Below are 25,541 nucleotides of genomic sequence, written 5' to 3'. Positions count from 1 at the left end.
TTTCTCGTGTTTTGCTCTTGTCAACATATTCGGCAATCCATTTTGATTTATATAGATAGAAGACGATATAAGAGTGCGTCACATCACATCATACCATCATAGAAACATTCTTGTACGCAGAAACGTTGTATGGAAACCTTCATGTCCTTAGGGAGGGGGTACGTTTGTTGAACCAATATAGAAACGTTTCGTGCCCCTAAAACCTACACATGCCAAATATGGCTTAATTTGCTTGATTAGTTCCCAAGTTATGCAGAAATTTGTGTTTCATTTGTATGGAGCCCCCCTTTAGAGAGGGGGTGGAGTGTCTAACTACCGTAAAAACATTTATTGCACCCTAAAACCTCCACATGCCAAATTTGGTTTCATTTGCTTAATTGATACTCGAGTAATGCAGAAATTTGTGTGTCATTTGTATTAAATATGAAAAATCATAACTTAAAAAACTAGAAAAAACACCTCTCCAATTTTTGGATATGTTACGTAAATAAACCTCAGCCTTTAAGGAAAACATACAAAAAAATATAGCGCCTTTGGTCGCGACACCTTGTATACTATAAAAAACAAAAACAATCAACAATCACAAAAACAAAACCCATTTTTATGGTATTTTATGGTTTTAATGGTATGGGCGCAAGTATGGTGTTTTTTTCAAAGAAGACTAGCTCATTTGATTTATTGGTCATCTAAATCGGTTCAGTAGTTCAAAAGTTATGAATTTTTGAAAAAAGTCATTTTTGAGAAGAGGGCAAAAAATGGAATCTCTAAAATGGAAATGGGTGGCCTGATAAAAAATACGGGTCTAATGTTTTGCGATAGAGAACAAAATTACCACTTTTCACGGAAATCTGAGAGCCACTTTATCGGTTTGGCATGGAATGGCTGTATATAGGCTTACGTCATGACTTGCACATTATCTGACCATTGGTTTAATTGTATTGTTTCCATGCTAAAATATATTTTGTCCGTGTTGAACCTCATTTTTAGTCATTTTATGCGTTATCCGCCATGCGAACCAATTTCGCGGATATGCGAGGTTCTACTGTATTTTATGTGGCAGTTTGCCTTCCTTCATTTCGATCTTTCCCACATCGTGCAGTCGTGCAAATATTTGGAAATAGTTGCTTCAGTAACTTCTAACGAAGTTCTTATAACCTTCTAGCTGAGTTTTCATCTGGGCAATTATTCGTCTTAGTTTTTTTTTGGCTATTCTGAGGTTTGTCATTCATATATCGGCTTTTCACATATTGAATGCAATGCAGCTTGATCACTATAAGCTTTTTAAATATATTTTTTTCTGTATTATACTGACTTTCAACACTTTTTGGCTGGTTCGCCGCTTTTACCTTCCATTTTGGAAGAATTTCGGCAGTGAGAATTGAGCTAGTGACCTTTAGTGTCAAACGTATGGATGTTACCACTACATCAGATCGCCTCCACTGCCTTATCAAATAATTGATGAACTCTTGCAAACCCTTGCAAGTTGTGCAAAGCACATTCCATCAATAGAGGAGAATGAACTGCAAAGTTTTTAGTCTCTTTAATACGAACAACTAAATAACATTCCATCAATTTGATGACGGATAGGTATTTGAATGAAACACATAGACTGAATAAACCTGGTTAACATTTCGATAAAAATATTTTATTGAGGATGAGCATATAAATAGCTTTACAATATGGATGAAAAAATAAACCGCATACAGAAAAGAATATGCTTTAAAATAGCTGTTTTTTCCTTCATCAAGCTTGCTTGTGTTTTGAGCTTTCATAAAACATCTTATTAGGTTGAATAGAGAGATTAGCACAGACGGTATACACTTATTTCGATATACATAAAGATAGCGCATTAATATGGATGACATACTAGTTTCGCTCTCCGACACTATATCGTGGGTTATTGTCCCATAGACATTTATATAAACGGTATAATAATTAATTCAATAACTAGAAAAATATATATAAGTAACAGACTGCTTAAAAATCATTGTTCATTCACTGTTGTGCACAACGTTCTTTTGATTTTCGTTTCTTATTGTCGGCTGAATTGTTCCGTCTTGTTCCTTGTATCGGCATGTACGGTGGCACTGGACTAGAAGAACCGGGATCGGAGAACTCGAGAATATCTGAAAATGGATCATATCTTTAAATAATTTCTTGGAAAAATGTCCGTGGCAAAACACAACCTGGTGGCGTGGATAGCGATGAGGTGGTCATAGAGCTCGTATTCATTGGACTGTTTCCGGATACGGCAAAGGTAGGATCAATTTTGGCTGCAATGTTGTCTTCCGTGTATTGATTTCTAAATGAATAAAAATAAACGCTTATGGGCCACGTTTGACAGTAAACAAAATCTAATGCTTTACCTTGATCCGGACGATCGATTCATGCTATCCCTCATATCTGTGGGAATTACCCTTGGAGGACTCACTCCGTTGTCTCCATTCCCAGAAACTGGTAGCACGTAAATATCATCATCCTTACAGCCATTCTCAATCAGCCTCTGCACATTGGCAGATAATTTCAAATTTGGTGTCGATTTTTGCTGTCTTATCATATCGATTGGGTTTGAATAGCTGTCTTCGTTCGGCGATATCTGAGAGTTTTGATAATGGCTTCCAGAGCCCGATCCGTGCGACGAAATGCTGCCTTGTGTTTTATGCAAACCGATGCTGTGTTCGGGGGAGTGAGTGGAAGGTCCATAATATCGTCTTGCACCAGTGCTGCCAGCGCTACCAGTATTTGCACCCAAATTTTGCGAATGCTGAATCATATCAATCGGATTCGAGTATGAGTCTCCGTCCGGATCAGGTGTAACCGCTTCTAGGGAAGACTGTTGCTGATCAGGTATGTGGGAAGATGGGTTACCCTCGTAAGCTGCACCTGTTTCATTTGGTTGAGGATCTTGTTGCTGTTGTTGCTGTCGTTGCATTTCTTTCTTCAAGCGTGCTTTCTCACGGGCTCGCTTCGCTTTGGCTCGTTCGCGCTCCTGGAGCATTTTGGCCAGCTCTTTGTCCTGAGCCTCCATTGCGACACGGCGGTCGATTACCTCCTGGTCTAGCCCGTCCGCTTCCTGCTCTTGGAGCTTGCGGGCCAGTTCCTGGTGATTGAAACAAGGAAAATATGGTTTTTTTTTTGAAAAAAATTTTCATCAATAATATAATGTAATTTAATCAACAGCACAATCAATATTATGAACATAATTATTTCCTAAATTCATTTGGATAACTTGATCTCATTTCTCATTTTATGTAATCTATATATCTATATATATATATATATATATATATATATATATATATATATATATATATATATATATATATATATATATATATATATATATATATATATATATATATATATATATATATATATATATATATATATATATATATATATATATATATATATATATATATATATATATATATATATATATATATATATATATATATATATATATATATATCATATGCATGTGTTCTTTGAATCAGAATCTTATGAGCCGGTTAAAATTATTCTTAAGACAGAAGTGCAAAATGGAAGTCAAAATTTACTTAATATCATTTTTTTTTTGTATTCGACCGGTCTAATCGATATCGGACTGAACAGACTTTTGTGTAAACCAAATACCATGACTGAGATACATGAAAACTTTTTGAGAACAAGAATTAATTCATGTTCATACTATTGAACTATTGAGCTTGAACTTGGGTAGACTATATACTTCATAGTTGGTCTTCGTGATTAATCTAAACCCGCGAAATTGCACAAAGAACACACATCATCTAATGAGTTTCGATGTCTAATCGTCGCAGCCGCATCAAAATTAGTCAGTTTTTAAGCGAGTAATAACGAAAAATGTTGAAAAAACTACACGACAAATCCTGATTTTTTCAAAATCATCTTGAAGAGCGTGTGTACTCTACAGTCGATGTAACATACATATTACTTTATTTACTTTGTTATGGTGCTCGATATGAAGTCACCTAAAACATGGCGGCCTGGCCAGAACCTGCTTCAGACAAAAACTCGTAGGTACTCGGAGGGGAAATGCGGGTAATACGGACAGTGGGGGTAATATAGACAGATGGTTCGTTTGTATAGTTACATTTTGAATTTAAGATTTTTGATAATTAACCTTCTTAATTGACCTTCGACATGTTTTTCTATAATATTAGGCTGTCAAAAAAGTCTTGCGGTATTTTTTTTGAATTTTCATTTATTCATAAAATTAGTTACAATCATCTGTTTTAAGTCAAATATGCGCCGTTTTGTTCGATGACTTGTTCCCAACGAGATGCCAACTTCATAATACCCCTGTTATAGAAGCTCGCTTCCTTATTGGCAAAAAACTCGGATAGCCAATTTTCACAGGCCTCTTTTGTTGCCGACTTCTGACTACCTAGCTCGTTCGCCATGGACAAAAACAGGTGGTAGTCACTTGGTGCAAGGTCCGGACTATACGGCGGATGCAAAAGAACCTCCCATCCGAGCTCCCGGAGCTTCTGGCGCGTCACCAAAGAAGTGTGTGGCCTGGCGTTGTCCTGATGGAAGACAATGCGGCCTCTGTTTATCAAAGATAGCCTCTTCTTCACGAGTGCTACCATCAAGCGGTCCAGTTGTTGGCAGTACAGGTCCGAATTGAGCGTTTGGCCATAGGGAAGCAGCTCATAATAGATTATTCCTTGACAATCCCACCAAACACACAGCAGAACCTTCCTGGCCGTTAATGAGGGCTTGGCCACCGTCTGAGCCGCTTCAGCGGACTTCGACCACGACCGTTTGCGCTTCACGTTGTCGTAAGTGACCCACTTTTGATCGCTGATGGTTATATTTAGATTTGTGAGTTAACAGAGAAGGACAATTCAATTTATTGAAATAATTGTACTGATGGGGTGAAACGGACAGTTGCCAGTGAGAGTGAGATGGACTGTGAAAGGTCTGTTAAATCTATGCTCAAGGAATGCCCTGTACTATAAGCGGAAATCAAATCGCCAAAGGTGGACTTTTCAGAAGCTGAATGGAACCAAATGCAAAATAGTTGAGGGTCTGTCTGTTTATTCTGCTGAATAGCACAATATCGGATCTAGGGGGATTAATTCGATTTTTCCATCATTTAACGGACTTTCGTGATGAGTTCAGACAAATAAAATTATTTCTCTCACGAGCGATAAACCTCTACGCTTCGTATATTACAAACCTGTCCATATTCTTCCCACTATATGTGCATATTACCCGCATCGAAGAAAATATTGTGCTTTTCTATTTAAATTTCAGTAAAAAACATTGAAAAATACTTTCTAGTAAAACTTTTGGACGATTAGGTCGAAAAACAGTATATTGAATTGCAAGAAACTACATTAATGTTTTGGGAAACATGAATTTCCAAAGATATGATTGAAATTTTTCTTAACATGTCTGTGTTACCATTTGCTCCGATAACGTCGATTGATTCAACAATATGCATTGACCGTGCTTGAAGCTCATCAAATCAAGCGAATTCGAGACCATTCCCTGTAGCATTCCATACACAGTGCTATAATCATTAGCTGAATTGAACTTATGATATGACTATGCACCAAGAAGGACTATGTTATGTTGTGTGAACATTAATCTTATGTTCGCGTTCAACTAATAAAAATTTTTCGATTGATTATTTTACAAAAAACAGAGATATTTAAATTAGAAACATGATACTCAACCTGAACACATATTCAGACGCGATTCTGCTGATGATACATTTTTAAATTTTGTTCAAAATTCTGCTGCACATAATTAGCTGTACCATTTCGTATAGCGAAAGACCAATCCAAAAAAGGAAGGAAGGAAGGTATTGAATTAGAGAGACTTTAAACTCTGGGAGTTCATTCGTCTCTGAAAAATCCAAAAAAATAACTCTCGAGACTTTTATTTTATCTCGAAAGAGACGTGATCGCTCTGAAGCTCTCGTGATGCGCAGTGAGAAACAAGCTAAGCAATACTGTGTCGGTAAGAAGGAACACAATACGGATTAGCTGTTGTTGATCACGTTTTCTGAAGATACTCTAAATGGTTCTGACAAAATCTATTTCGCAAAAGGAGTGCTAGAGAGACAGAAAAGAAGGCTTTCATTTTCCCCACTCTCTGTTCAGTTGCCAGAAATCAGAATTCTACACAAACTAAGCTCAGCTTTCAAAACACAAACAAAGGGAAACTGTAAACTGTTAAAAGATATGGAGAGCTTTTTGAAACAAATCAATTGAAGCATTGTTGTACAAACAGCCTGTCCTCCAGAAAATAAAATATTTACATTGAACCTAAAAATAAATGTCCGCGAAGATGTTACATTGAATGCTTTTAAATTCGAGTTCGTGCAACAGTTTGAAGTATAGTTTATTTTACTCTAAATTTACAGTCCGAAATGATTTCAAAGGCATAATTTTCGACGTTAAAAATAAGTTGGATATCATTCAAATATCATCTAATGAATTTAATGTGCCGGAAAACACGATTTCATCCATAATAAAAAATAAGAACCAAATTCGTGAAAAGGTAAGAACAATGGGTGTAACTGCTATAGTTTCAAGATTGTTAGAAATAAATTTTCTTTGTTGAAACTATAACTTTTTGATTCCGTGTGAACTTGAGCGTTTCTCTCTCTATAACGACATTCGAATTCGAAAAAGAACGATTATTAAATTTACTTGTAACGAAGGACATAAGCTATTACAATGCATGAATTGATCTTACATGGCATTTGTTCAAGTTGTTTACTTAAAAAGCAAATATGTTGAATTTAATTGGAATCGAAAAATGTCAATCAATATTTTTTAATCAGTACAATCGAATGACCAACTGTTAGCTCCACGTAAACTTTGTGGTTATATCCAGCCGGGTGACGTCTTTAGAGAACCCCCATTGAACTGACAGGAGCCAACATATTGGGTATCCCACTGACATTTTCCCTTTGTTTTCATATGAATTGGGTATCCCACTGACAGTTCTGCTTGAGATTTTGCTAACGATCCTAGCATCAATCATAGCACCCGGCTGGTTATATCATAGATATAAACCACCCTTTTCTTTTTTTTGTGATAAACAATTGAATAATTGTGAAATGTAAAGCATGTTTTAAATGCACTATGCGCACTATGCGCTGCTACACGCGTTGGCAGAAAACATTTCATCTATGGCAGAAATGATGCCATTTAGTGTGCTGGAGCGCAAATAATGAGATGCTTTAAAAGCTTAAAAATGTTTTGTATGTATGCGTGCAGACATCTCTTTCTGTTTTCTTTTCTCATTTCATTTGGGATTGTGCCAAAAAAAAAGTCCATATGACGTCAATGAGGATCGAACCAAGGCCGGCTGGGACGCAAAGCTATTGTGAAAAAGAAAGCGTATTTGTCTTTTGTTTCGCTCGCTCGTATTAATCTTATATTGTTGTACCATGTATATTATACAAATGCTCACCAGTATTTGTGCGTCATGACATTTTATGTTATGTTATGTCTCATTTAATGTCATAAATCGGGATGACAAAACATGAGCTAAAAATCATATTTGGGTGTATTGTTCCGACCAAAAGGAGCCTCCAAAGTAACAGCGGAATAAAATTTGGATACAAGCAAAGAATTATATTGTACCTTGTGATTCTACCGGCAGTCGAATGAAATAAATTTGGCTGTTGCTGTTTTCGGTGATTATTCGTTTTCTAACCTCGAGGCAGAGTTCATATGAGAAGATCATCGTTCTAGTATGTAGCGGTAGCAGTAGCAGAAGTAGCAGAAGTGGCATCAGCGGCAACGAGTTTTAATTTTGCTGCACTCATACACTAAGGGCCTTCCTCAGACTGCAAACTTTCCATCGATTGGTACGTTTGGACAGATTGGGCTAGTGAAAACACCGACTCAACTGAACCGATACATTGTGCGCGAATACATAGTTTAATGTATAGGGGCTTCAGATTCTGGACTAGTCAGCTTGTTTACCAGATCAAAACCCTATCAAGAGCTTGAGGAGTGGTCGTACGAATAGTAGATGCAGCTTACAAGCAGTATGAGTGATTTTAATAGTTTAAACATCATGGCAAAGCTTTGTCGAAACCTCCACGAATAGGTTATTTGAACTGATTGAGAACTAAAGATAACCTACGAATTAGAAACTTACTGTATTTCATGTGAAATTGTTGTTAATTTTGTAAAGGAGTGTAAAGGATTTTTTCCATCTGGTTCTATAGTTCTATAGGTTTACGTGTGAGACACCGCCGCTTCCGACGGCGGGTCGGCGGTGGACTCGGATCGCGTCATCTTGGCGGCTTGGGCCACCTCGATTTTTTATCCTGGGACTTCGTCCCCATTACAATAACCTCATAATAAATTTCGAAAAACGAAAACTAGAGAATAAATTTATAATACAAAAAGTGCCCGAAATCTTCGAAAGAGAAAAATGAAGACCGACTCAACTCTTAGTAGCTTCGCTACGACTAGAACTGCTTCGGCAGTCGCCTTCAACAAAAAATGACTGATGAACTAGTCCAGTCAGTGGTCATATTTCTAGCCTACTACACTTTTTCTAAATAGTTGTTTCTGTTGCAGTTGTTTACTGCGGCGATTTATTCCGGTCACCCACTAGAAACACAGAAAATTGGAGTGGTTTTTTAGTTATGAAACGCAGTGTAGTTACTACCAACACAATTGATTTCAGTTTTTTCATTGTCGTTCTGCGAAAGATGCTGAATAGTATAATTTGTGAATTATTTGTTTGGGAATGATGTTTTTGGTAGCGATGGAGATGTAATAAATCAATGAAATTATAAATAATTATAACTAAACCTCCCGTTCGTGAAATGACATTAAATTGATAAACGCACAAGGAATAAACCGAAGAAAAACGATCAAAGGTCTAAACGAGTCTGCCTCTAGTCATGGCTTTCGAACATTGTACATGACACTAGAAACGGACTCGCTCAGGCCGGAAATCATAAGCTAAAACACTAGGAGTAAAATACAACACAATTTACGAGGTACATTTATCAACTGAATGCGTAAGTCAATTCACATTCAATTACCTCATCCTTCAGTTCCTGCTCCAGCCTTTTATCGATTTCTTTAATCTCTTCCGGGGGCAATCCAAGATCTTTGAGGGCGCGAATTCGGTTGGCCTTATCATAGCTTCCACTTTTGGGGTGAACTGGAGGAGCTTGATTGTGCCGAGGAGAAGATTGCGATGGCTGTTGTTGTTGTTGATGTGGGTGGAGCTGCTGATGCTGTATTTGACCATGATGTGGATGATGGTTTTGATACAAATGTGGGTTTTGGTGGTGCTGAGACTGATTGAGGTGTGGTCCGTTACCGGGTATACTTCCGCTGTTCACATATCGAGGGCTGCCACCTGCGTCCAAATCAATTCCCGTGGGTAATCCTATCTGGTTGAGCTGGGCAGTATGATTGGACGGCAATGGTTGAGCAAGCGCTTCGTCGATGTCATCGTCGTCGTATGCATTGTAATTGATGGCAGCCCGGGAACCTCTACTCGCTCCACCGTATGGCGTAGCTGAAACCATAGCTGAGGTAACGACTTTTTCCGGCGAAACCTTGTTGAAGTTGGAATTGTTTCGGAAGTCATCTTCCGTAGATACGTTGTTATTATTGTTGTATTTGTAGGCATCAGAAAAATGAGTTGGTCTCTGATTGCTGAATCTTTGATTGTGGTTCGTGATATCATTCAAAGATGGCGGAGGCGGAAGCTGATAACTAAAATCACTATCATACGGTATATCGTACTGCCGGATGCTATCTACGATGTCCACCGATGTGGATCCGTTTCTATTACCGGAGAAACCATGTTGCTTTTTTTCGGGAGTATGGGAGTGAAGATTGATGTTTGTGTAACCTTCCTCATCCTCATCGTAGGGTTCGTAATTTGGCGAAGGATTATGAGATAGCTCCTGGTAGACGTTCGCCGCAGGGAATCTACCATTCTGATACATAACATGAGATGATGGCCGCTTTGGTGAATTTAGATCGAGAGAGGCATAGTGCAGATCGTTCTGTTCCAGTGCACAAGCTTGCCCGGGAGGAGAATGAGTAATGTAAGGCGAAGTACGATGCGTTGAGGGTGGTTGTGTCGCAGGCACTTGCTGTTGTGGGGGCTTTGGATGATTTCTTGGTGGCAATGGAAATGCAAGATCTGGTTCAGGACCCCGGTGAGGTTTTCTCCCATTAATAACCGCCTGTTCTTGTAGCTTCCTGGCCAGCGCTTCGCCTTTCTTAGCCTCTAACCTTCGCTTCAGTCCGGTTTCCCGTTCCAGTTGAACGGCGATGTCTCGAGCTACTTTGGCATCCATCTCTTCTCTAGAATATATATATTTTGCTGTTACATTGTATTATATTTTAATCATCGACTTAAACTCACTGCTCATTGATCATCTGATGATACAACGCAGCTTGCCGTTCGGCGTCTTCTTTTTCCCTGATTTGTTCTGAAAGTGCGGTTGGGAAATCCTGGCGAACGATTTGATTTCGCTGTTTGTTGCCCTTGTAGTGGTCGCAAACTGTGGAGGCCATACAATTGTTACAAAAGGTTCGTATGATGACAGAATCACTTACTTTCTTTATTTTGCAGTTGATACGCCAAAGCACCATCCTCCCGCACGAGCCATTCTTTGCATACTGCAATGAAAGTTAAAATAAATTATTTGAAATTATTCTGATCGTCAGAAAGTAATTGAATTCTTTGTTTAAGAAACCCCATAAGTTTACTTGACGCACATGCGAGAAAATGACAAAAAAAACTGTTTTTCTCAAAATTTTGACCTGGACCTGTAATTTGTTGGTATCAGGTTCGATTATTGACTTCCGCTTTGCAATTTGTTGTCCGTCGAACACCACGCTTACATTTCGCGGTCATGTCTGGGTAACAATCCAAATCAGAAGACATTCCGATTATGTTGATTTGTTCATGCTTCTTAGGAAATCGAATGTAAATAATGAATTAAATTGTATATCTAGCGCAGCGTTGCCCATGGTGATATTTAGAAACATGGACATGGGGTTTCTCAAACAAACGAATATTTGCAACTCCAATTCAAGGGGGTTCGTAGAACTAACTTTTTCTGAAGTTAGTTCTTCTTTTTTTTTTTTAGACTTCTTTTTTTTGATAGTCGATGTAGATACCCTCAAGGACTCAAAAGCTGCCCAAAAGGCAATTTTGATAAAAATGGCGTTTATGGGGTTTCTCAAACAAACGATTAAATTATGATTTAAAAATCTATTGAATTCAGAGAAATCAAAACGAAACAATTTTTATCTATAAAATGAATCTTTATGAAGAATTTGAACTCAACAATAGTGTACCTTAAACACTTCCATCTCAATTGCGCACCGGAAAATACGCGTTTAATTGACATTCATGACTACACTTTCTCCGAACTCTATTAACTCCATCAAATTACCAGATTGGTGTGAGGATTATTAATCTTGATGCATTTCATGAGAGACACAATCACTCGCTGAAAACGAAACCAAAAAAATGTTTACCTCCAACCGATGGCGGATTGGTGAATTAGCAATGGGGTATCAGTTGCTCTCAGCTGAGTGGAGCGAAAAGTTGAATGAACGTTCGATGATACCATCTAATATAGTAACGCTTGCGCAAGAAATAATAAAAAAAATACTGTTATCTTCTGCACCGCCTCTCTCTGTATTCATTATTGTGAACGTTGCATTTTTCCCATCCCATTGAAAACCCGCGCTCGTAAGTTGCAATGAAAATTTAATTTTTATTTATTTAATTGAATTTTGCGAAGCGTACTTCCTAGGTACTATGTGTAAGTCAATAAAGAAAAATGAAAATTAAATAGGTGTTACCATAAAAACGATTAGGTTGTGTATACTCGGACGTATAGCATGTAGGCTAACATGGGGTGATTTGGACCACCCCTTTATCTCAAAAATTACGGCTCAACTTGGATTTTTTATAATGTCATTTTCTTCTATTGTTGAACCGTATGTATCTAAAGTAAAAAAACTTTGGTAAAACTTCACAAATAGAGGGAAACGGTAGCATAAACACAGCAAGCACTTTAATCGTCAAAAATGTGAGTTTTCCGATAGTGGTTTTAAGGTTTTTCCCGCTAATTAATCAAACTTTTCGTGTATTGTGCAGTAAAGTTCTGTTCGCCTACAGAAGAGGAACAATTTGATGTAGCGAAACTGTAAGTTTGATAACAATAAAGGAAATTAATTACATTTCAATTTTTGCGTGTTGTGTGACATGGACACGTTTCTGTGGGGTGAATTTGTCCTACAGACTTTTTTTTTGTCTAATTGATTCCAGATGCCGCTGAATTACAAAAATAGGATGGATAGACAACGTTGGAAGAAGGAAGTGCTTGAAAGAGCAACGCAGGCCATCGAGAACGGATTTTCTTTGACCAAGCATCAAAAGTGTTTGAAAATGCTCGACCAACAGTGAAAAGATTCATACAGAATTCGAGATGGTGTCAATCCAACTATTCTGGTCTGGAACCTGGCCAAGACACCTGGTATCGATCCCAAAACACAACAATATGTTTGCGGAACATATGACCAGGGTTGCCAACTATAATTTTAAAAAATCAGGAAGAATAAAAATAAAAATCATAATTGTAATAAATTAAAATTGTCCGCAAAATTCGTAACGATTCATTTTTATAGACAAATAAATGCAAAATTTTGTTCCACAATCATTTGCCATCTCTTACGAAACTTCAAAATTATATCCTTCCAGCATGTGTTCACTGTTCGCGGTATTTTCTATAAAGTCCAAAGAGTGGAAGTTTTTGCCCTTGAGAGATTTTTGCAGGGATCTGTACCTGATTTTAAAATAATCTAAGGTGCAATAGCCGGTAAGTTCGGGTGCTGGGATAGCACTTCCTAACCAGACTCCAAAATAATTTATAGTGTGGTCAAAAATGTATGAAGTTTACCGTTACCCTGATAGAACACGACGCATATCACATTGACCAATTATGGACTTTGGTTCTTTATTGCTGCCTTTAAGTTGTCCAGTTTCGAGCAGCACTTGTCGGAAGTTTTCAGCCGCTCAATACTGTTGTAAATTATCCGTCATGATTTGCTTCAAACGGGATTTTCGCCGCTTTCTTTGAAGCGAATCGCAGACCGAGATGCAATATATTAAAGTTTTTTTTTGAAGCCAAATAATGTGAAACCCACACATTGTAACGATTCACGTAACAAAGTTTCGCCAGATCCACATGAATAGTTGTTTTGGGTATCTGTAGAAAAGCTGCCAATTCATTTGTTGTGTCCCGAGGATTATTCTTGATTAACGTTTCGATGTTATATGTATTCATCTGAGATGACACGAACTTTCCAAACAATTTAATATAGATTAATCAATATTCTTACTTCTATATGTTTCTTACACAGATTTGATGAATTTAGATGTTATTTACTGCGAAATATAAAAGAACCTGTATCTTTTTTATTTAGCTCTACATAATTTTAGTGGCTAACATTCCTTTCATTTTTCCCGTTACTTGTCTATTTTAATCTTCGTTTTGTTAACATTGAATTGAGAGAAAAGTTGTTCAATCGATGTTGTGCAATGTGGAAGAAAACAACCGGTGTGTTGCCGGATCTTTTGATCGTTCATAATTTTCGCATACAATCCGTAGCACTAGATTCAATTACAGAAAAATATATATTCATGGACCATGTTTTGGACTGAATATTTACTCACTAAATGAGGAAAGCAGAAGAATTGAAGATTGTTTGCAAATTTTGATGTTATTTTGTACGATTATATAAAACTTTTTATATTGACTTTGAAATCAATTTTTTTCGCTTGGGTATTTTTACTCTCAGAAACGTTTTCCTTCATCAATATCTTTGCGGCTACTCCTACATACACATCATCCTCACTAGGGTAATGTTGTGTCTCAAACTTAATCTCGTTATAAATTTGTCAAATATTCTGGTTTCATGGAATTATCCAGTACTGTTTTGAAAATCATAGAGAAATTTAAGTGTATTCAATCGGTTTGCAACTGGCAAAATGTATGGTAAAAAAGTTAGGCACAACTTTGTACCAGAAAGATGTACTAGTGTGTTTATAATGGATAACTATTTTTGATAAAATGAGAAGTACAAAAATCAGAAAAAATCAGGGTCATTTGGGTCAGGGTCAATTGAGTGTTTGTCAGGATATCAGGGCATCTCTGCATATGACACTGAAACCAGATTGGTCTCGGTTCTGACAGAATATGATATGTCTTAACATACAAAACCGACGTTCGAAGGGGTTCAAAAATTGCAAAATCGTGTTGAGAATCCTCAGGAGTATTTTGAACGGACCTGAACAAGTGTTAAAACCCTGCCAAGTTAGAATCGACACACTTTCAATCCTAAATCTCAGAATCGTTCCGATTTAGAATAAAACGTTATTAGAAGGTCGAATGAAAATCCCCCGGCCCATTTTAATTAATTAATATTAATATTTAATATTTGATATTTAGATACTTAATATTTAATAAATAGATACAGATTTTTATATATAAATTGTTCACAGTCATGATAATTCAGCAAAAAACAAGAACGAAGAGGGCGTTTTTCATCACTGGGTGATGTTAGCGGTTACGTCAACCTTGTATATTTTTGGGAACATCTCCGCGAACCCTGAATACATAAAACTTCTGTCTCGGAAGTTGGTTAAAGTCTCATTCAATATATGTTTCATCGTCCATAAGAACGCATCCCTTGAATTTGGTCAGCACCTGGCTATATAACTTTCGAGCAGCGTTTTTTCCGTAATGTTTTGTTTTGGGATCCTGATTTCAATAGTGATGCCTTCTTAGGATTGTTCTATCGTTGATCGTTTTCTTTACCGACCCCAGTGAAATATCCGAAAAGGAAGTGGAGAATTTTATTTTTTTAAAAGTGACAACTCTGGACTTAAATGCTAAGTGTTTTGAGGTCTAAGTAGGCGCTTTTAATCTGTACTTCTAAGACTTTCAACCTCCTGGACTGGTTTGTTGTTAGCCTTACAAGATTTAAGATGTCTATTTTTTGTGTTCGTCTCCGCCCAAAAAGGTTGTATGGCGAAAAAAAATGTAAAGTAAAGAAAAATTCGGTAAAATTCGGGATAAAAAACTCTGGGAAATGTTATTGCACTCGCCGTATTCTCCAGACTTGACCCGTCAGAATATCACCTTTTTGCTTCAATGGGATGTACTTGCAGAGCAACAATTCGTTGAATATAAAGATGCCGGAAAATGGATCGGTGCATGGTTTACGCCGGAACAAAAAAAGTTTTATTGGAAAGGAATCCACTATTCGTCAGAGAGATGAGTGAGATGTGTAAAATAAAACGAGGATTCCTTCGAATAAGAACATTCTGAAGTCCTCTGAGAATCATGTCTGTCCTTCATTCGAAAAATATGAACAATTTCAACTTGCACACCTGGCAATTGGCAAATATCACGTTGAAAATTGAAATTTAGATAATTGTGTAATCTATGAGTGTCGGGGCAGCGACCGATTTATTCGGTGGAGAATTTCTCTAAAGGGTGTGTCACATCAAATTGCATCACGGAAAAAACGCTGTAGAAATTTAATTTTTAGGAATTATATCTTCAGCTTTCGCTTATAATCAGATAAGAGTGTATAGATCACGTTGGCCATGCTTCACTGTCAATTTTTCGTAAATTTGGAAAAATGCCGTCGAACGAAAAAGAGCGTCGTGAATTAATCCTGTGCACTCATTTCGAGAATCCGGAGTTGTCACATCGGGACATCGGTAAGATGCTGGGAATCGTCCAATCCACGGTCAGCAGAGTACTAAAACGATACTTCGAGAACCTAACCATCGACCGCAAGGTGAAGAATGGCAAAAATGGATGCTCCGTCAGTGAAAAAAATCACAAGCGCGTAGTTAAGCAGTTTAGACGTGATCCGGGTTCGGTCCGGGATGTCGCCAATAAGCTGAATTTGTCAAGTTCATTCGTCCAGCGGACCAAGCAGCGGGAGGGCCTGCGTACATACAAGGTTCAGGAGGCTCCTAACCGTGACGAAAGGCAAAACATGGTAGGGAAGACGCGAGCCCGGAAGCTGTACACCGAAATGCTGACGAAGCCGCATTGCCTGGTAATGGACGACGAAACCTACGTCAAAGCGGACTTTCGTCAGCTGCCGGGCCTGTTGTTCTTCTCCGCAGAGGACAAATTCAGCGTTCCGGAGGAGATTCGCAAGCAGAAACTATCCAAGTTTGCCAAAAAGTACATGGTGTGGCAAGCGATCTGCTCTTGCGGAAAGCGGAGCGCCCCCTTCGTGATGATCGGCACGGTAAATGGGCAGGTTTACATTAAGGAGTGCCTACAGAAGCTCTTACTACCACTATTGAAGCAGCACGAGGGCCCGACCATCTTCTGGCCGGATCTCGCTTCGTGCCACTATTCAAAGGACGTGTTGGAGTGGTACGAAGCCAACGGGGTCACCTTCGTGCCAAAGGAAATGAACCCGCCCTACGCGCCAGAGCTTCGCCCAATAGAGAAATATTGGGCGATTATGAAGAAGGCCCTCTGGAAGAACCCAAAAGTTGTCAAATCGGAGGCGGACTTCAAGAGAAAATGGATTTCTGTTAAAAAAAAAACTACAACCTGACGTTGTACAGAACCTTATGGACGGGGTAAAAAGGAAAGTGCGAGCATACGGGCTTGGGCTCGAAGTATGAATAAAAAGAAAATGCCAAAAGTTGTTTAATAGTTTTTATTTTACTGTCTAAAATTTTCAAAAGGATCGGTCTACTGGGCGAATTTCTACAGCGTTTTTTCCGTGATGCAATTTGATGTGACACACCCTTTATGATAAACTTATCAAAGCGTTTAAGCGATGTTTTGATACTGATTTTAGCGAAGGAAATGTCAAGACAACATGGGTATAATTTGGAAGAAGTTGAAGAGCGATATGAAAAGTGAGGTTTAATTAATTTATAAAGAAGATCAATAGATCTAACTTGAGATCTAGACGCTTAATGCAAAACGGTTGGTGAGATGATAAAAAAAGGTGTTCAATACGCTGGAGAAATCTTGTCATACATGGAACGAAGTGAGTGGATGGGTTCAAGATGCGTATATGGTACTAGGTGAGGTCGTTTTGTCACTAAGTTGGTTAGGGGAGCGGTATATGAAAACAGTACGGAAGAACGCAAAACTGTGCCAGCGCGGTTTTGTTTAGTGATTTTTATTTTTTTTATTTTCAAGATACTTTAAATAATATAACAGTATATGTAAGATAGATAGCAGTGTGATGTCAACAAAATAATTGTAGAGTGCTTTGTGAGCTTATATCCGGTTGATAAAAACAATCAAGTTCGTCATGCAATTTTATAAATCATGCTTTTATAATTTATATCATGCGAATTTATAAAAATCCCCAGTAAAGTATAAGAATCTGTTTCTAAGGGCAGGAGTGGCTTGACGTAGGACTGTGATTGCTCGAACTTTTCGTTTTGAATTTAGTTCTTTTAATTATCGAGAAATTCGCTAATTTTACTAATTTTATATTCTAAGCGGTGACCCTGAAAAGAGCCGTTTGTAACATGTATTGATATTCCTCAAACGGGTTGTAAGAGTTGAAGTTGTAAAAAGATTCCGTAGCAATTAGACAAGCAAGAATTGACAAGCGGATTTGAGGGCGTGTAGTTAATCCGCTTCACTTCACTAAACATTTGTATTTTTAATGATGACATATATGGGGAACATAAGGTTAAGCTCGCGTAAGATATCACGAACTAGTATAGTAAAGTGTACCTCCCAAACCACTAAATCGGTAATCGGTGTAGTTCTTCCATACACTACATGACCATACAACGAGTTCGTTACCATTATATCCTTGATAATATCCGATGCTGACGCCGAAGCATCTGAAGGCACAGCTGAAGTTCGCGAAAGATCACTTCGATTTGATCGATCCGGCAAAAGCAAAGCAGTGGCAAAATATACTGTGGTCGGATGAGACGGAAGGTAAACCTCATCGGCTTGGACGGAAAAACATGGGTCTATCGCTCAATAGGCTGCGCTTACATGCCACATGTCCTTTTCCTGGTTAGCCCCCAGTACTAGGTGGATAAAATCATGGATCGGTACCTTTACGCCAAAATTCTAAGGGATATTATGCTGCTACACGCCGAGTGGGAGATGCCCCTGAAATGGCAGTTCATACAGGATAACGAAGCACACCGCCAAGACCGTCAAAAAGTGCTTCCAGGATAATGAGGTCGACATCATGGAGCGACCAACGCAACTGAACCTTATAGAGAACCTATGGGAGATTGTTAAAAGATCAGTGCACACGGAGGAATCGAAGAATAAGCACCAACTGTGGGATAGGATCCAAGCTTGTTGATACCAAATGTTGTCATCTTTTCAAATAGAATAGTAAGCGTACTTTTTTAATTAGAGTCAGTTTGGGCTTCAAAAAAGATCAATAACTTTGCCATAGTTGAGATTTGACCAAGCGCATAGAACTTTTTTCATCGAAAATGGCTCTCTTTCACACCTTAAAATACATTCACTGGGTATCATAATACCTTGCGTATGCTTCGCAATAGGTATCTTATCTGGACTGTGGCGCCCATTTTTCCCGGAAAACTCTGGTAGTGAACGAGTTCAAATCCGGACTCTCTACTGCTAAGAAAGTGAAATGACAGCGAGACACAGCGGACCACGTTTTCATTGGGTGTAACAACTCGATTATTTTTCGGTTTGTGCTGATCAAATTATGCACAGCCAGCATTCATCCTTCAAGAGCAAAGACACGCCACATTGCTTATTTTAGAAGTAACGAATTCAAGGAAAAACATTTCCAGCGCAACTGGCTCAACCAGTTCAATTTCTATTAATAAACTTCATAACCGAGAGAAGCCTTGTCATCGGGGAAAATGCATGCGCATGCATAAACCGTATGTTACGCTCCCCATATGTGCGAGAGATGCAATCGCAATCGTATTGTGTTGACTCTGCGCCGCCAGCGCTCAAATTGCTACTGATGATGGTATGACAACATATTTGTATGGGTTTCGAATGAGCGGTGAGTGAGGTGATGTTATTATGATTTTCTTAAGTTCATTGCCGCCATTCGAAAACATGGTCCTACGGTGGTGCGCCCTGAACTGAGGTTTTGTGTTGTGTGAGAAATGGTGTGCACTCCAACTCTACTCTCGGTAAAAAAAAAACAAAGCAACAAACACATATGGTTTGAGTTGTGGCTTTGCCGGATAAGCGCACATTAATCATGTTTCGAACTGAGGCGTAGCTCGGAAAGACACGTTTGAGGAAAAGTGAGCTGTCGGGTAAGCGAAAAGGAAACGACAGTGTCTAATTAGAGTAGTTCTCGTGCAAGTGACATTGATGGGGAAATAATATACTGTTGAGTGTATTTTTAACTCTATCGATAATATAAACTGAACTGGATGTATCATTTTTCTTGGTATTGAGAAAACCGAAACTCCCCAATAGTATTGCAGTAAAGCTTCAAGGAAAGTGTTCGTATCCTGAAAAACAATTAATTCCCCACCACAAATCTTCTTCACGATATCGATACATTGATAGAATTACTAACAGTAAAAATGGCTGAGATCTAGGGTTTTATTTTTCGCAAACAGCTTCAAGACTCCGTTCCAGGAAGAGGTAGTTCAGAGCTAAAGTTATATGAATATCGCAACGGTGCTGATGACGAGTTACAAGAATCTCGGAACGTGCTTTAACTAATAAAGATGAAAGGGGCGAATATTTCGATTGACGCTTTCGTAAGAACTAATCCAGATAAGGATATGCATCGTTTCAAATTTTGTAAATAAATATTTTAAGAAGAACTGCAGCGATAAAGTTGCTGCTTCTTAAAACATCATTTGAGAAATGAGTTTCCGGGAGACATAGAAATTTTAAACCAGTTGTAAAGTTAGGTGTGTGCTATTTTGGTATTCTTACATGAGAATATAATTATTTTTTCTTTCTTTCTTTGTATCTGAGGATAAGCAGAAATATTTCTAAACATTGTAAGTGATGTGTTCAGAACACGACCGCATTGTTGGCGTAGGTCTACGAAATTTATTTCATCCAATTTGCTCTTTTGTCAGTATGAATATTATTTTAGAATGCTTCGTCGTATATTTCTTTAAGTAGGGTTTTTGGTGGCCTCGAAAAAGCCGATGGTTTGCGTGATTTTGTAGAATCAGCTGAGAATGATTGATTCATGATTTGTCCCGAGGATAATACACAAGCTGGCGATGCACTGATCATACATCACAAGCGTTATTCCTCTTGGTGTTATAGCTATAAAAACTATATATTTCATCTTCTCTTCGCCGCTGCCGTCCGGTCGACGGAACTTTATGCATACTAGAATCCAGAGAAGGACATTTTTATATTCTATCAAAATTCGAGTTCTACTCAATAAATGAACAACAGAGGTCTGTAGAAGGATTTATGAAGAGTTTATGAGAGATTCTGTACCGATTGAAGTCAAACAAACATCTTTGGTATATGAAATAATCAAAAAATTCGAAAATGGTGTTAAAATAAAACATCACGCATTGATAACGCATAATCATTGAAGCTGAGCTTATTATTTTTCTTATTATTAATAGTAACCTGATAGACTGTAACGAACGTAATAAAAATGATCGTGGTACATTTGTCGATAACCAGAAAGCTAAGATCGAAAACTGGAGGCCGCTGTGATGACAAAATGCAACTACTCCTTCAGATGGAACCTGAGGAAGCTATCGCAAATAATCTGAGAACGTCGACTAAAACCGTGTATCGAACTAGAAAACGAGCCGCACTGTCGATTTATAAGGTGGTGACTCCGGATCGTGTAGATAGACACAACAAAATGGCTAGAACACGATCCCGGAAACTGTAGACGATGCTAAAGTTCGAAGTTCATTTCGGTGGTGATGGATGACGAAATTTATGTCAAAGCAAACTTCCTGAGCAGGAGTGTTAAACGGGAGGAGAAAGGTGTCATTCTTTTTTTTTAAAAAAAAACTAGCTGACCAAGCGAACGTTGTTATGCCATATAAGTATTATAACTCACGTATCGTAAGCGTGTTTAAATGTTTAACGATCCATAAAATCGATCGTATGTGATTTTGATAGAACGAATGAAACGATTTGAACGAAAGTGTGTTTGACGTTCATGCTGCCAGAAATGAGGGGGCACATTGTCATTTGATAAACTAACGTGAAACGTTCGTGACTTTTGTGTTCTATTAATAGGAAAAATGTCGCAGCGCTATATTGTTGCGGAGTAATCCAGATATATCAATAAAATCAGACATTTCATGTCGGATCTTCCCGAACCCGAGTATGAGGACGGTCCATTTTTTAATGAAGATCAACCGAATATTTGGGGATGGGATCTATAATATACAGACGAATGGAGTGCTATAGACGATGATCGCTGACAAAAATGAAAAAAAAACAAACTATACATTTTTATAATTCAATTATAATATAATTCAAACGTAAAAAATGTCAACTATTAAATGTAAGAAAAAGTAAAATGAATATTATTACCCGAACGGATCGCAATTTTGCATTCTGTAATCCGATCTACTCAAGTCCAATCGAGTCGTCAAATAATATTCAAAGTATTCAAATACTTAGAAGACATAATCTTGACCCTAACATAACTATTTTTCTAGATTTCCTCGCATTTCCGTCAAAACATCCTTAATATCCTTAATATAAAATCATTATCAGATACAATTTTCGTTCAAGATTTTTTCCCACCAGCGTTATTCTGTTACATAGATCACATATTAATACCGGAGAGCTAATTTTCCTTTTTCAAATTTTGTTTTTAAAGCGTGGTTGCCACATTTGCACAACTTGAATCTACTTAAGTCGAACAGATTATATAATGCAAAATTGCGATCCATTCGGACAACTCTGACTCGATCGGATTTTAGAATGCGGGTGAGAAGTTGATCATGGAAGTGTTATTTATGAATTATTAAAAGCTAATCCTCGCGTTTGTCATTACTGAAATAGATCTATCCATGGGACCGAGTACGTGACTTCATTCAAAACTTCATTTTTTGTTTGAAAACATGTGCTTTAATATCACGTGCATCGCGTTTTGGTCTGGCTGTGTCGGCGTAGCTCATGATAGCATTTTGCAAGTTAATGTATTCTTCCTCACGCCGCTCCTGTTTATTATTCCGTAGGAATCGCAGTCGTTCGCTCCCTGCCTTCGCGTACATGAAGATCATGAATTCAATCATGACACAGCTCACGACATCGTAGAATGACGTGGTCTTGGTCGCGTCGAAACATCATGCGATACACGATATAAATATTTATTCAAAATGAGTAACAATGTTCATAATGAATGAAGCAATATTTGTCTTGTCTTTTCAGGATGGCTGGGGGATTTCTCATCTGAATTGCTTCTGATTTGCGCGATGATCACATGTATTTTAGAGCTTGTCAGTTGAAATAATTTCAAGGTGCGCTGCTTGGCATATAAATCTAAACGAAGTACTAATAAAAATAATTGAAGCAATACTTCGTTGAGAGGAACAACGTTAGAGAACGTTAGAGCCAATGAGGAAGAAAAAGGAGAGCGTCGTATGAACGGTGTGTGTTTACGATGAATTCCAGATTGCTGTTTCTTCTTCCGATGCGCATTGGATCTATACACGTGTTCTCCAGTTGGTGTTTTATCAGAATTGATGACAATTGCGTGATTGTTATTTTTAAATCCGAGCATATGTGATTTGAAGAATATCAAGAATTAAATGTGCTCGTTTAATAAGGTTTCCAGCTCGCTGGTGATGCGCCTGGCTTTAGGCGAAATGAGGTTACTTGCGAATTCGACCATCTTTGTGTTGCTATAGAATAACTACGTCCACGCAACAATCTTCAGCGATGGAGATCGATCCACGGTCGAAATAAGATCGATTCATCCATACAACTGCTCTGCTCTGCAAAGCACATCGGGCGGCTGTTCTATTAATAACTTAACAATGATCATATTAACTGTCTCCGCTGTCCGGTGGTCTAACTGGATAATGGAAGAACAGAAGGAATACTCTTACGTCTAAATGACAACTGTGTAATGTACTAATTATAGATATAATAAACATGTGACATGTACACGATTAAAATTCGGCTCTGTTACAGCTAAAATGCTAACGAGCCTAAAATAAACAAATGAGATAAAAAAAATTATTTTTCAATGATTTTTCAAAAATTTGTTTGATACAGTGGAATCCGTTTATAATGACATCGAATGGAGGTCCGATCACAGAACTGTCCATTGATTGACCTTTTAATTGACCCTTTACAATTTCCTTTTACTATAAATTTCCTAGTACTTCTACCAAAACTCGTCATTGTAATATTAAATAATTTTCAGACACAATTCTCGTTCAAGATTTTTCAATCACCAAAAATAACATGTTTCTCACGTACATGGAACACATGTTTGATACAAAAAATATAATAAAATGATGACATCTCAAATCGGACAATTTTTCCTCGAGTTTTGCGCTTTCTCCTTTGCCTGATTAGCTCTGCAGAAATTTGTATTTCATTTGAGTGGCAGCCGCCCCCCAACTTTAGAGAGGGGGAGGATTGTCATTGGAGTGTCATGGTTGCCTGCCAAATTTGGTTCCATTTGCTCAATTTGTTCTCAAGTTATGACACCTAACCCCCGCCCCCACCCCGTTAGAGAGGGGGGAGGGAGTGTCGGAACACCATAGAATCGTATCGTTTTCTCTAAAATCTCCAATAATAACATGTTTCTCTGTTAAATGGAACAAATGTTTGATACAGAAAATATGATAGAATGAAGACGGCCCTACATCGGACAAATCCTTTCTCGAGTTTTGCTCTTATCAACACATTCGGCGATCCATTTTTTTATATAGATAGAAGAAGATATAGAAGATCCACTTACGAACAAAGATCAATTTCATTATCACAAACATCAAATGGGCTAACAACGCTTGTTACTACGTAATTTTCCGAATTTTCCCATTTTCCTTCAGAGTTTTCCGAAAATTTTCATTTGTCATGTTTAGTTGGAATATGTTTGGTTGAAATATGTGTATTATTTTTATGGGACCCCTTCTCCATTCCAGAGGAGTGAGGGGTGTCATACCATCATAGAAACATTTCTCGTACTCAAAAACTCTCACATCTGATAAGTTCTCGAGTTATGTATAAGTTTGTGTTTCATATGTATGGCAGCCCCCTTGCCCTTAGAGAGGGAGTAGGAGTGTCGAACCACCATAGAAACATTTATTGCTCCCTAAAACCTCCATATGCCAAATTTGGTTCCGTTTGCTTGATTGATTCTCGAGTATTACATTATTTTTTCACGAGTCTTCATACAAAAATACCTTAGATTTCAGAAACTATAAAAGATAGAAAGCTGACGTCTTCGATAATAGTACATATTTTAATAAAATCTAGAACTTTGTTGAATATACTATATTGCTATCTTGACTTTAAACAAAATTATGACTAGTTGGATTTTTTCAAAAAAAAAACATGAAAAAGTAGTTAGAAAAACTTTTTCCCTGTAAACGAACGTGATGAATTATAGAGGTTTTAAACTTTTCAGTTCATTCGCCTCTACCCTGTAAAAGTGCCCATCTTCCGATGTATGGACGACTAGTTGGAAATCGTAAGGGCTATTCATTTTGTGAATTTTAAAAATACGTTTTTATTTTTAATTTTTAAAATTTTTTTGGCATGTTTTCATGAAAATTTCAACAATTTACTACATTTCATCCTTTGATCAGAATTTCGTAGATATCTTTGCTTTTAAGTCATAAATTTTTGTAAAAAATTTAAAAAAAAATTTGGCCTTTTTCAAAAAGTAGTCTAATTCTTTTTTGAAGATTCCAAGTATGCAAAGATGCTTAGATGATCCATGTCTTTACACCCACAATGTTTCACTGCTGTCTGATATGGAGCCGCCACCTCCTAAGACGAGTTGGCATGAAATTCGTCATACATAAATTCATTAATTTTCACGCTTTCATATTCGCCCAAATTTTGATCTCAACTCCCTTCAATCGGTTACAAATGTTTTGTCCAGTATTGTATAATTGTCTGTGACCACAGTGGTGAAAAAAGGCCGTTGTGTGTGACATCAGACTAAATGCTAGCAGGAATGATTTTGGGTTTGATCTTGTAAATGGTAAAAACACAAATGAAGGAAGGAAGGAAGGTATTGTATTATAGAGACTTTAAACTTTTGCAGTTCATTCGTCTCTAGCCTTGAGAAAGGCCCTTTGAAAACTCTACTCTATTCTACTCCAGCGCTATCACCTCCGCCCTCTTGCCTTGAGAAAGGCACTCGATCCCTCGCCGTCCAGCTCGTCCAGCAACGATGTTGTCCAGTCGGTGTCCGCACAAAGAATGAACACAAATGAAGGGGAAGATAGGAAGGTATTGAATTAGAGAGACTTTAAACTCTGAGAGTTCATTCGTCTCTTGACACAAATGAAACTTATAGTTTCCTTAAATACTA

General features: G+C 37.7%; 1 protein-coding gene across 2 annotated transcripts in view; it reads right to left on the bottom strand.

Annotated features, from left to right (window-relative positions):
• Positions 1–1,610: 1,610 nt before the first annotated feature.
• LOC129780607 (probable serine/threonine-protein kinase tsuA) overlaps positions 1,611–25,541 on the bottom strand; it is a 34,791-nt gene continuing 10,860 nt past the window's right edge. For both annotated transcript variants that reach the window (XM_055789059.1, XM_055789058.1), the window contains exons 2-7: positions 10,596–10,658; positions 10,402–10,540; positions 9,056–10,340; positions 2,367–3,100; positions 2,187–2,302; positions 1,611–2,126 (exon numbers count right to left, since the gene is read on the bottom strand). In XM_055789059.1, coding sequence (XP_055645034.1) covers positions 1,996–2,126; positions 2,187–2,302; positions 2,367–3,100; positions 9,056–10,340; positions 10,402–10,540; positions 10,596–10,658 — 2,468 coding nt within the window. In that variant the 3' untranslated portion in view covers positions 1,611–1,995. The remainder of the gene's footprint in view (positions 2,127–2,186; positions 2,303–2,366; positions 3,101–9,055; positions 10,341–10,401; positions 10,541–10,595; positions 10,659–25,541) is intronic.

The sequence above is a fragment of the Toxorhynchites rutilus genome, chromosome 3 (assembly GCF_029784135.1).
Source record: "Toxorhynchites rutilus septentrionalis strain SRP chromosome 3, ASM2978413v1, whole genome shotgun sequence".
Classification (NCBI taxonomy): domain Eukaryota; kingdom Metazoa; phylum Arthropoda; class Insecta; order Diptera; family Culicidae; genus Toxorhynchites; species Toxorhynchites rutilus.
The sequence above is the reverse complement of the archived record's forward strand: the minus strand, read 5'-3'. Positions and strand labels throughout refer to the sequence as shown.